Here is a 13604-nt window from a genome sequence, read left to right on the forward strand (position 1 = left end):
GTCTTCCCACCAGATCACTACATAACTTACTAGAACCTTTATTTCCCCTTGTACAGAGAGGTGTCACAGAAAACACGGAGTTCCTGCACTTTTCCCCTTTTCTTCTCACAGCCATCACCTATGTGCCTGTGTGTTCCTACCGTGTCCTGCCAAGAGGATATGCTTAGCCTGTGCCACTGTCACTTCCATGCACAGCTACTCCTGTCTGCCTGCAGGAGCTGGTGCACTGCAGAAAACCTGCCTAAAGATTTGGCCTTTCACTCAGAGTCCATCTGAGGAGAAGATATCTGAGATTTCCCTGTGGAAAGGAGCTACCCACTCCACGGATGAAAAAATATCCAGGAAAGCCATACATGTACCCTAAAAGGGCAGATTTTACACAGAATTGGTTATAAAGAGCCATACATGGACAGATGGTAAGGATTGACAGAGCAACTAAAAAGATACCGGTGTGGCAACTCTTCAATAAATGTAACCAACTTAATTCTGTAATGCATATTTGAGTTTTTTTCCCAGAATTATTTCTGTTTACAGAGAGCTTCACAAAATTTAAAAGTCTGTATCATTCCTATAGTTTCATTGAAGAGTCCCATACCACCTCACTTTCCTACCACTTTCCAATAATTGCTTTGAGTATCATCCGATAGCTCCCTTCATTGGTCCATATATAATATTTTTTTACTGTTTCCTAGGTTTATTTTGATCATTGCTGAGAGTTTAGATTAGTCAACTTTAAACAGAAAAATTCTTAGCCCTATCTTCTGCTTTAGCCTTGTGTCAAAAACCCAGAGAAATATGGATTATCTTCATACCATTTCATACCAGACAAAATATAACATTTCCCCTACTTTAAGCCAATCTGGTAACACCACTCACATCAGTGTTCCATTACGCATATCAACGCTAATTCCGATGCTCTTAATCTTTGCTCCTCACAAAAATAAGATTTGCTATCTACTGGATAAGGGGAAGGCTGCAGAATTGCCAGTGTTTTTCCAAAGACTGAGACTCTGCATCCAGTTCTCCCGACCTTTGGGCATATCACTCTGTTTCATACTGCTTCTTTTCTTGCAAAGTCCAGCAGATACTCAGCAGTTTCTTTACAAGGCACCATTATTTCCACTGATTTTTTTCAGATCGTGTACTCGATCAAAGAATATTATCATCACACTATTATTCCTCTCTATAACCTAAATTAAGCAACAGAAAATGGCTCTAAATATACCAGGCTTAGTATCTCTGAGTGTATTTTTTACATTAACTTTAGCTACTGGAATTTGGGCTTCTTGGAAAAGCAGAAAGGATCAGCAGAACAGGAACCCAACAGAGATGGCCATGGTTGGAGGCAGGAATATAAATGTTGTCATTGGGCTGTTCACTGCAACAGGTAAGCTTTCTTAAAACACTTTTTAAAACTCTTCTTAAAACACATGTATTGCATAGATCTGGGTGACTTTTCTTTCAAAGGAAATTAACTCCTTTAATGTCAGGGTAGACTTTGCCTAAGTGTGACTTTAAAGGAGTATGGTTTCATGAATCATTTTGGGATGGATTCTTGCAAACCTCTTCACACTGAGCAGAACCTGATGTTTATGTAGATTCTCTTAAATTAAAGAGATTCATTTAAGAGTTTAGTTAAGAGTTAAGAGTTTAATTTAAGAGTGACAAAGGAGTACAATATGTTTCATTAAGGAGGACTGTGGTCTTAATCATGAACCAGTTTCTGTTATCTAACTTAACAGAAGAATTTTACTCACAGAAAAGTCCAGTTCTCTGTGAAATAAATTGTTACTCATTGTGAGCATTGGTCTCTCTTAAAGAGAGAGTTTCCCTCAACTTCCCTTTTTCTCCTTGCTGTCTGGCATAATCTGAAACTTACCTCCCTGACCCTGTTTTTTATAAAGGCAACCCCCAGTGGCATTTGCCTGGTTAAAACACTTAAATCATTGTTGTAGGTTTGTTATCTGACTGCATTGCCTGTTTTCATTTGTTTTCTCTAATGTCTATTTCCTTAGACCCTGTAAGTGATGCTTTCGAGTGAGGGCAATTATACAAAGACATTTCCATTTCCTCTAACAAAAGTCTTACTCTGAGAAAAAAATATAATTAAAAATTACTATATTCAAATTGCCTATAAGTGTTTAAACACTGAGCTTTTCCATACACACACAGATATCCATTCTTAAAGCTGGAAAATTATTTAGAGATTCTAATACTATTTCCTGTAGTCAGCAGCACATCTCTCTATAGCAGAAAACTGCAAAGAAAATAGAGGTGTAATTAAATATTTGTATGAGAAAAATGTCAACAAGCTCTCAGAGTGTTCTGCAGGGCTAGTTGACAATATGTCTCTCAATTCTGACCTTTTCATCTTCCATGCTTACAGCCACCTGGGTTGGAGGAGCATATATTGCCAGCACAGCAGAAATCGTCTACCTGCCTTCAAAAGGATTACTGTGGGTCCAGGCACCTGTGGGATTTGCCTTGTCCCTTGTTATTGGTAAATAATTCATGTAATTAGGACACATAAGCTTTAAAAATATATCATGGGGGTCTATTAAGATATGTAACAGAATATTAGGCACATTTTAAATGTGATTTTGTTTTTTCAGTCTCCCATATATCGAGAAGAAGCATTTATAATGCTCTCCTCTGAACTGAAACATAAGTCAGGGTAGCTTGGAGCTAATATAGAGTTTTGCCTGCTTTTAGTAATTTATAAGACAAAAATTTTATCTGAGGATTTAGAAGAATGTGTCTATGTGCATATCGATTTTTTCACATGGTCTCTAATTCACAGACTACTGAGAGTATTGGTATCTAATTTTTTCCTTGGAATTTCTGTCTGATGAAATAATAGTATCTAGATTTTCCACTAAAACGCATTCTTCTGAGTAGTCTCATCTCAGGATGAATGTGTTGTGCATTCAGTTTGTGCCACTTTATAGCTGATCTCAAGCTGATTTTTTTGTTGAAACTAAGCTAAGTATGCAATGTTCTATACCTGAGTTGCCATTTGTAACTCTGAGAATTACTGGACTCATGCTGAGGTTCAGCTCTCTTGCTGACCCAAGTTGCTTTCAGGCCACATTGTGTTATACCATAACTCTCTAGGGACACAGGATGATGAAAGCAAGGACACCTATGCAGACCTTACACAGGAATTTCTAAAAGAACAATACCTTTTATTCTCAAGTCAAAGAAAAGAGTCCAACTGACATGAATATGAATCAGGCTTGGAAATATATTGCCAGCACTGCTTATGTGAGTAATTCTTACTAATGAAACAGAGGAGTGCAGGTCTGATCCTGTAATCTTTGCTCAGGTCAGTAGTGCCCAGACAAGCAGTCCTGTTGGCTTCAGGCTTAGACACAATACGTATTCTTTGGTTTTAATGACATGGCTGCACATCTGAGGTCCAATATTTAGATGAAGGTGGGTGGGACTCAGCTCAAGTGCAGATTAAAACAATATAGGTCTGGGAAGAGACAATGAAGCCACCAAAATGAAAACTGTAATCAGAAAAGGACCATATATCAACAGGTTGTATCATATGACCAAGGACAAAACTTTGCCTCTTTTTTAGCCAAATATGAGTCTTCAATGCTCCATTCTGTCTACTGACATCTTCCACGGGATGCTTTTCAGAAAACTTTATGTCTCAGATCAATAGGTTTTTGAGGATGCAGAGAAGATTATACATGGGTATCCACTGAGCTAAATTCCTGTTACAGTCACACAGGCATTTTGTGCTATTTGGGGTGCCACAGGTTCTCTCTGGTCTCCAGTAGCCACTCCAAAAAGATCTAGGTGTGCCAAAAGTGGACAGCCATAAATATCAGCTATAAACCAACAGGGACCTCTTGAATGAATGAAACACCACATTTAGCAAGTGGATATAAACCATGATGTCTGGTTGGCTGGATTATTTTCCAGGGTCCATTATATATGAATTCAACATTCACTAGGTGGGTCTGATATGCATATACTATATTACTCTTACTTCTTTTTTTTCCCTGGAATATAAAACATGCAGAATTCTACCAAAACATCATTACTTTCTGATAGGTGGTTTCTTCTTTGTAAATCCAATGAGAGCAAAGAATTATGTGACCGTGATGGACCCCCTTCAAGAAACTTATGGGAACATGATGGGAACCTTACTCTTCATTCCATCACTGCTAGGAGAGGTGTTCTGGTTTGCAGCTATCCTGGCATCCCTCGGTAAATACTTGCTTTCCTGTTATATTTGTTAAAGGTCACGTGGACTGACAGAGTGTAATACACATTTGGAAATTGTGGAAAGCTGTGCTTCATGTCTCCTTTTGTGAGAGGAACAAGCATTTCTCACTTCTAGAAAATATGTTTTCAGTTTTAAAACAAATAGTGCTACATATTCATGATATTATAATAGAGAACTCTTCTAATGTGAGTTTGTACCTTGCCTGTAGGAGAGCAGATGTAAAAAGGCAAAGTGCCTTGGCAATGGCCATGCAGCAAGGTAAAGCAGTAAGAGAAGGAAGGAATCATGGGCTCTCTCGAGTTCCCACTGTGCACGCTCTCTGTAGACTGCATTTTTCATACAGTATGTTGTACTAGCACTAGGGAAATAACATACCTTTATCCTGTATTCTGCACATATGAAATCTGTCTTAAAATACTTGACTGTTGTCCTTGTCTGCAGGAGCAACAATGAGGGTCATCTTGGATATTGGAGGCTCTTTGGCTATCACCATCTCGGCATGCACTGTCATACTTTACACTCTGCTGGGAGGCCTCTACTCTGTTGCCTACACTGATGTCATCCAGATGGTTTTCATTACCCTCAGCCTGGCAAGTCCTGTGCATTTCTTTGCTACTGGTTTTCTAACTACAGGGAAAAGTCCTGCTCTTCTTTTCAGCATGTCTCAGACCAAAAATAACTTCCTTGACCTACAGTTCCTCTTTAGGAGAACAAGTTTCCTGAAAAATGTTACAGTCTCATAACTCTTTGCACCTTATGCATTTCAGACAGTGCTCACAAAAGTTTGCAGAACCTTTCTAGAACCATCTTGAATGGAGAGAGATTTGTCTACAGAAAATACCAATTAACGTGAATTACAGACTCATGTTCTTGATGACGCCATGAACCAGAAACATGTAGATTTAGAGTAAGGAAGAGGGAGAATGGAAGACTCCTAGGTCTAGGGTTAATCTTATGTAACTACATCCTACATCTACCTTAACCTAAATATCTGTTCTCCAAGAACAAGAACACTAGGAAAACAGTTAACAGTTTCCATTTCTATCCTAGTGGATCTGTATTCCCTTTGCCCTGGTGAATTCTGCAACAGAAAGTATTTATTACACCGCAACCCGTCAGTCTTACCAAGACTCTTGGATTGGAAAGATAGAAAAACAGCATCTTGGAAGGTGGCTGGATGACTTCTTCTACTTGGTACGGAGTATTTCTTGGACATGTGTTTGGGAGGAGGAATTGTGTGGGGACTTTCTGTCTGGAAAGCTTGTGAGTTCTACCAGCCAGAAGCCCTACATTGCAAGGCCAGTTAACACGGGCTGGAGGTGTAAAATTGTCTCTCAGCACCCCCTGCAGCAACCTAAAGGGACTGGGGAGACCCAGGGTTCAGCTGTGGAATGAAAAGAAGCAGTAGGGACACTCCATCCTTTACCCACATGGAGGAACATACCTCTTGGGTAAGACCATCCAGGCAGCCAGTTCCTCTCCTGGCACCTAATTGAGTCATTTCCTACCTTTTGAGACACTGGTCTTGCAGCCTCAATAGTGTGCTTTTAACGTAAATATGTAAAATTCCCTCTATATGAAAAAAAGTGATAAATTAAAATGACATGACTGCAGGTCATCAGCAAGCACAGTGTGATTGGCTTTGCTGCCCGACACAACTTTTGAGTTACCGATATAGCCAAGACTCCAGGAGATTGTTTTGCACTTACTAAACTGATAATAGGGACACACAGAAGCTTGTTTGGTGAGGACAGAATCTTCAGATTTTATCTAATTAATTTTGTGCACTAAGAAATTGAAAATAATGTTTTTATTTTTCATTTTAAAAGCAGAATTGCTAAGTTTGGGTAGATTTATTTACAAAAGCTGCATTCCTGAAAAAATTTCCTTTCAGTTCATCTGTGCCTGATTCACAATTCCAAACAACCATTTTTCGGCTTTCTCCATCTGCCAAACCATTAACCTGTTTTCATTAAAATTTCACACCCATCGCAGTGAAAACAAAGGAAAAAGGAATTCTCAAATATCAGAAATATTATCCTCAAGAGTTAGAGCTGGGCAATATTTATGCACTTGAAATGAGAATTTGATAACACTAAAGATTAGCAGCAGCCTGGTGGGTACCACTGGTAACCAATGAATGTTTCAGGTGCTTGGAAGCATCCCGTGGCAAACTTACTTCCAAAGGGTGCTCTCTGCTGCCTCGACAGGACAGGCAAGGCTCATCTCCTACCTCTCTGGACTCGGCTGCTTTGCAATGGCCATCCCCTCCGTGCTCATTGGGGCAGTCGCAGCATCAACAGGTAAAATGAGTCATTTCTCTCTGAGTACTCAGTGTGGTTTTGGCAAGGGTGATTAAAATGGGATCCAAAGAAGTACTTTTTTGAGACTTGAAATTACCCCATCCCACGGTCCTCGACACCAAGATAGGTGATCCATACTAGAAAACGTGGAGCCCTCTGAGGTACACTGCACAACTACTTACAGACATTTAATCAGCCCCAAGACCTTTTTAAAGCTATTTACTTATGATGAAATTACTTTCCCCAGACTTTGTGTTGAGGAAGGATGAAGTCAGACTCTCTAAAACCTTGTATAACCTTATTGTAGAAGAAGCTTTATGCATCCTTCTGCTCATGCCTCAGACATGTAAGACCCAGCAACATTAGTACAGATTGTTAATAAGGTTCTTGCTTGAAGGAATCGAGAAGTTCAGTCCTGTAAACTCACAGTCTCCACACAGGGAATCAGTTTTGTGTTGGCAGTGAGCAAGGGTAAAAGTCATGACTTCATCTGATTCCCTTCTCCTCATGAGCAGTGTCTAGAGGTTGACCTTTAATTGAGCCAATTCTGGAATCACACAAAGCCCACCTGTTTCTATAGATGCTTCTGAGGAAAAGGGGAATTTTTTGATCTAGTGAGAGCTGCAGCATGCTAAGAGGAATCACAAAAGTTCACAAAAGAACCAAAAAAAATAAATATAAGTCCTAAAATACTGAGTGGATCTCAGTTCTTAACCTTTCTGTGACTGGCCTCTGTGAAAAGGCAATTTCAAAGCCAGCCGAAATGTCCATGAAGGATTTGTTGTGACATTTCCTCGTTTTGTTTTAAAGACTGGAACCAGACAAGCTATGGTCTTCCAAGTCCATTCGAGAGAGGGGAGTCAGCAATGATACTACCACTTGTTTTACAACATCTCTGCCCAGCATATATCTCCATTACTGGTTTGGGAGCCATTGCTGCTGCTTCGATGTCTTCTGCAGATTCAGCTCTTCTCTCCACTGGCTCCATGTTCGCTCACAATATCTACAGGAAAATCCTGAGGAAAAAGGTACCAGTAGCTTTGGTGTCAGGAAAAGACAGTCTTGTTTCACAATTATTTCTAAACCAGTCTGTGGCTGGAGGTGTGTGTCCTTCGGCTGCTGAACTGATTTCTGGAGATAGAGCTCCAAACATAAGCCAGGGATGTTCATATCCTTGGTAAGGGTACCAATACCCATACTGGTGTGCTTTGCTCATTCTAGCATGACTAGTACAAAATTTGGACTAAGGTATTAATGGAAACAGCATAAAACCATCACCCTTAAAATCAGAGGGCCCCTCCTAGGGTGCCAGCCTTCCCTGGCTGCTGTTAGCAAGTGGTGCCTGAAAGCATCAAGGGCTTGGGGAGAACCAGCCCAGGCCAGGGCAGTGCTGGCCATCCTGCCAGAAAACACTGTGTCTCTAATGCTGCAATCTCTGCTTTACAGGCTTCAGAGACAGAGGTGTTGTGGGCCATGAGGACCTCCATGTTGGTGTTTGGGGCTGGGGCAGCTGGCCTGGCTTCTTACTCCAGCTCTATCTATGACCTCTGGTTTTTCAGCGGGGAGCTGGTGTACGCCCTCCTCTTCCCCCAGCTCTGCTGTGCCCTCTTTGCACCCAACACGAACACCTATGGATCAGCTGCTGGCTTTTTGGTTGGGCTCCTGCTGAGGCTACTGGCAGGGGAGCCTGCCCTGAGCATCCCCCCTGTCATCCACTACCCAGCCTGCTCCCTGGTGAACGGGACCTACAGCCAGCTCTTTCCCTTTAAAACATTCACCGTGCTTCTCACCTCGGGCACAATCCTCGCTGTTTCACACCTGGCCAAGTTTTTGTTTCAGAGAAACCTCCTCCCTCGAAGCTGGGATGTTTGCAATGTCATGAGGGGAACTGCCATCCTCATCCCCTTGCAGCAGGTGGAGAAACAGGACCGTTTGCCAACCATTGCTCCAGAAGAGAACCATGATTAATGTGAGGCTTCATTTGAAAGGCCATGGTGTGTTCAGCAGTTAGAGTGTGGCACAGAGAGCATCACTCTTTGATTTCTTCACTAATGATTTAAAGTCCTCACTGAGAAATAAAGAGGCATTCTGTTCATCCAAGAATATGTGAGTTTGAAGTCAGCAGTGATTAAAGTCACATGGTTATGGAGCACGATCTTGTGGTGGTGACCATGGGACACCTCGATGCTCCTGGCATTCCACCTGAAAGCAAAGCTATAATCCTGCTCCAACACTTAGGGTGTTCCCAAGACACATATTTTTCTCACCACAAATTAATGTCTGATAGATTGGGTATTCTTGATTAAAAAAAAAAAAAAAAAAAAGGTGAGCAGACCTGTTCCCATTACACAGCACAGGGTTTAGCATAATCATCCCTGGGGAAGCACATCAAACCTCTGAAAACACAAATTACTGAAAGTAGTGCAACTGACACAGCAGTGCAGCAGTAATATCAGTTCTGCACCATTCCTTGTATGCTTAACAAAGCTTTCCTTCATACTGCAAAAGTTTTTTGCACGTCTCTCCCCACTGCAGTATCTGTCAGCTGGGGAATGTGTGAGACATCCCCTCTATACAACCTAGTAGGGCAGCAACAGGTAAGCAAGATAAAGCAAAAGCCCTTAACTATTCACTAAGATTTACATAACTACTATTTACAAAAATGTAACCAGGTAGAAAAACAGAGGTGCCAGACAGACTTATTGGATGAATTTTGTCTAAAACCTGTTAAATCACTTGTGTCAAGATTTTACCCTGGCACAGCAACAAGATGGTGTGTAACACAGGAAAACTGGTGTGTGAGGACTCAGAAGACTGTGATGACAGAAAGGTGCTGGAAACCTATCCTAAACTTTCCTGAAGGGACATAAAATCCTAAAATCCTGAAGGCAAGATCCCAGAAGATTCAAGCCACAGATGAGTACAGAAAAGCTCCCAATACCTTGTTTGCATAAATTCTTAATGGCTTGGAAGACAAGAAACCCAGATAAATAGTGAGTTTGGACTCTAGCCTGAAGTCTGACGGACTGAGAATATCCCTCAGTGAGATGGATCATTAATATGAGAGCTAAATTAAAGATTCAGGAGGATTCTATAGTAATGGTTCACAAATGGCTGTTATTTTATACTTTCCTCAGCAGCTGTGTAGCATCTTACCAGGGGTCATTTGCAATCCACGCACCAGAGCCAGCAGGAACCACACTCACAGTACCTTCCCAAAGTGGTTGTGGGAGCTGCTGTGAGTGGAAACACCTGGCACTATTGAAAGGAAGATATTTGCTAAACCAAAATAACCATAAACCATATAACCAAAATATCCTGTAGCAGAGTAATCCTCACAGCCAAGTGAGCTGCTGAGGTGAAAACAAGATGCTGCTCTATGATTTATTTCCAGCATGTGTGTGCACAAGGTTAGAAGTTCCATTTGAGCTACTGCATTACTTCAGTAAGTTCAGCAAGGAGCCATGAGACTCTGAATCGTACCAAGGCAACTGTTTTCTCTCAGGAGGAGGACTCTGCTCCCTGTGGAGGATCATTCATCTCTTTTAAAATATCCATCCTCAGCAAGGTGGAGATTCTGCTCCTCATCAGAAAAACATCACATAACCTTATGTTTTGTACTAGTGTTAGTGAACACCTGGGTGCACTAACCTTCCAATGCACAGCAGTCCCGTTGATATACTTTGTTAAACCAAGACTAGAAATTCTCTCCTGTGTGATTAGAGACTGCCATGAAATATTAATTATAATGTGTCTAGAAAAGGGGAAAAAAACCAACCTGGTTTAAAAATCAAGAGTTTTGCCACTGACTATGGCCCTAGGCAGTCACCCACGGGAGTCTTTCACACAGCAGTGATTTGAGTGGGAGCCTGTGAGGTTGTGCTTAGGCAAGGGAGGCACCAAAACTATCATTACCTCCGCGCCAGGAGAACAAGGTTCTTGTTAAATCACAGTTGCTGGATGCTGATTCAAGCATACTCCCCTGAGAGATTTAGGGGTGACCTAGTTTGGGGACCTGTCCATCCCCCTATGTGGTGCAGATCAAAGCTGACATGCTGCATTTGAACCAGGGCACAGACCTGCTGCATGACCCAGATAAGAGTGAAACCGCAATGTCCTCATGCTAAGATCATCACCCTGTTTCCTGACCATAGCACCAAAGAATGTTAAGGGCTTGGAAGAGACCTTAAAGATCATTTTGTTCCAAGCCCCCTGCCATGGGCAGGGATGCTGCTTACTAGCAACCTGACCTTGAGCACTTCCAGAGATTGGGTATCCACAACTGGGCAATCTGTTCCTGTGCCTCACCAATCTTTGAGTAAAGAATTTATTATCTAATCTAAAAATACTCTCTTTCATTTTAAAAATACTGTCCCTTGTCCTATCACTATCTGCTCATACAAAAAGTCCCTTTCCCTCCTTTTAATAAGTCCCACTTAAGGTATTTAAAGGCTGCAATGAAGACTCCATGAAGTCTTCTCTTCTCCAGGCTGAGTGACCCCAAATCTCTCAGACTGTCTCCTAGGAGAGGTGTTCCATCCCTCTGATCATTGTGGCTTCCTCTGGACCCACTCTCAGCACATCTTTCCTGCACTGGGACCCCAGAGCTGTACACAGCACTGCAGGTGGGGACTCACCTGAGCAGAGCAGCGAGGCAGAATCCCTTCCCTCACCCTGCAGACCACACTGCTTTGGATGCAGCCCAGGATCCATCCCACAGAGCAGCTCTGACAGGCAAATGCCTACATCTCAAGATACCTGTTCATGCCACTGTTGTGCTCAACTTCTGCTTTTACCCTGCAGAGACACAGTTTGATATTGAAGCCTTTGTGTGCTAACAGGCTTGGCCTGGCAGGTGTCCTGGGGTGACTTTATGATGCTGAATTGTATCCTCATTTGTCTGTTTAGCCCAGAAATAAGTTTTGCACTCTTAAAAGTAGATCTGAGAGTGAAGGGGGGGAGGAGGAGAAGCAGTGGAACCTCTGAGGCAGCTGTATTCAAAAACATAGCGATAAGAGCTTTCCTTCTCACAGACTGTGTTGTCTGCAGCACAGACAGGCAGAGGGAGAGAGCTGTCCTTTGCATGTTATTTAGTTTTTTTAGCTAGCTGAGGCAGAGAAGTTCCCTGGACTGTGGTTTTTCTTTTCCTAGAACTGATTGGCCCTGCTCTGGACTGAAAACCCAGAAGAGCACCAGGAATTCACACCTGTGGCCCACCAGGCCCAGGACGCAGCATTTTCCAGCACTGGAGGGACTGATAAGAGACTGAGCGAGCTGAGCTACACCCCACGACAAGGACTTTCTGAATTTGCCATCTCTTCAGAACAGTGAGAGGTTTTATTGCTTAATATTATTCATTTTTCATACTTGTGAATACTTTGCTTGTTAAATAAACAGGTTTTTACCACCTTTCTCCAAGGAAATCTTTTCCTGAACCAGTAGAGAGCTGCTTGAATCTGCTTTCTAGAGGGACCCCTTTGGAAGTTTCCTCCCAAATTTGCCCTAAGCCAGGACAGCAGGCAACAGATCCATAATTTTCTGAGAGAGCAGTGAAAGACTGCTGAAGAGTGTCACCACCGCCACCATGTTACCACCCAGCGTCACCACAGAAACTCACAGAGACTTCAAACACGAGTCTTTGCTGTCAGGGGTATCTGGCATACTCAGCCATACTTGGCCCTTGCAAAGTTCCCTAAATTTCATACCACTAACAGCGCTCTGCTTTGTGTGAAGCAAGGAAAATGGCAAAGACACAATTACTTCAACTCTCATGAATGTTTACCATTTTCCATCCTTGTATGACTCTCTCCTCCGAACATCCCCCAGCAAACTTAAAAAGAAAACATTCATCAAGGTCAGACAAAGTTTTGGAAGCAATTAGCTGCAAGTAAAATAAATATAAAAGTATTTCTGTCCTATATTTAATGTCCAAATGCCTAGTTGTTCCAGTCCAGCAGACACAAGGTCCTTGAGGTGTTGCTAATGTGGGGGATAATGACCCAGCTCACATGGAGCCATTCTGTTCATGGGTTACAGCCTCCAGTTCAGTATTCCTTTATTTTTCTTTCCCCCCTTTATAAAAAATTCACTTGGGCACTGCAGGGCCTCAGTTTACCTCTCCACACGTGGATTTAGCTCCTTTGACACTTAGAAGTGTCTGTGACAATGACTCTATACGGTTTCGGTTTTCATTAACTTTTCTCAGCCTAGACAGCTGCTACATAAAGCAGCAAACACCAGCATCCAGCAGTACTCTGTTGCTGCCTGGGCTGGTGGGAGCCACTGAGCCACTGAGATACCCTGAGGCATTGTCTTGCCTTTCTTTGACATTTTTACAGTTCATCTTTGGAGCATCTGAGATGGTATCAGACTGAAATTTGATTAAGAAAGAAGAACCATACAAAATAATGCCATGTGCATTAGGTAGATTAACAACTGGCAGGTTTGAAATGTAATTACAAGTAGGAAATTACCATCAAGTATCAGAACCTCTAGTGAGGGTGATTCTTGGCATTGCGCTATGGAACTGCACTTACCAGTGACAGGGTGGGCAATGAGGAGCACTCCACATTGTGTGCTCACCTGGTCAAATGAGCTGCAGGTCAGTGTTTGCTATGGACAATCCAATGCAGGTGTCTACAGACAGATCAAGCAGCCTAAAAACAGCTGTTGGCTGTGCTGTCCTCAAAGGAAAGTATGAGTGATGGTATGCACTGCAATATCGGGATTTAGGCGAGATCAATCTTACCCAGAGCATGCTCTTGCAACTTCATCTCTTTGTTTTTTATTTCTTCACAGGCAGGGTTTATGACAACATCTAGAGTCTGGAAGTTAAAACTAGACAAATTAAGACTCAAATGAGGCTCAGCATTTAAAATGTAAAGTCCATACATAGAGCAAGTTGGTGAGGGCTGAGGTAGATTTGCTGTCACTGAAAATGCTACAGTAAAAGTGGAAACCTTTCTCAAAGTTATCCCTCTGTTTTAAGAGGAATCCATTCAGTGTAGCCCTAGGGTACCTGATGTCCAGCCCAGAGTTCAGACTGAAAAATCCCACAT

The 13604-nt window shown here is 42.1% G+C and overlaps 1 protein-coding gene across 1 annotated transcript; it reads left to right on the plus strand.

Annotated features, from left to right (window-relative positions):
* Positions 1-743: 743 nt before the first annotated feature.
* On the plus strand, positions 744-8870 carry LOC107205061 (high-affinity choline transporter 1-like). Its single transcript, XM_033516107.1, has 8 exons — positions 744-1387; positions 2387-2500; positions 4069-4224; positions 4685-4833; positions 5294-5437; positions 6393-6546; positions 7357-7574; positions 7993-8870. Exons 1-8 carry the CDS (start codon positions 1210-1212, stop codon positions 8512-8514), a joined length of 1635 nt encoding a protein of 544 aa, XP_033371998.1. The 5' UTR covers positions 744-1209; the 3' UTR covers positions 8515-8870.
* Positions 8871-13604: the final 4734 nt, after the last annotated feature.

The sequence above is a fragment of the Parus major genome, chromosome 1 (genome assembly GCF_001522545.3).
Source record: "Parus major isolate Abel chromosome 1, Parus_major1.1, whole genome shotgun sequence".
NCBI classification, from domain to species: domain Eukaryota; kingdom Metazoa; phylum Chordata; class Aves; order Passeriformes; family Paridae; genus Parus; species Parus major.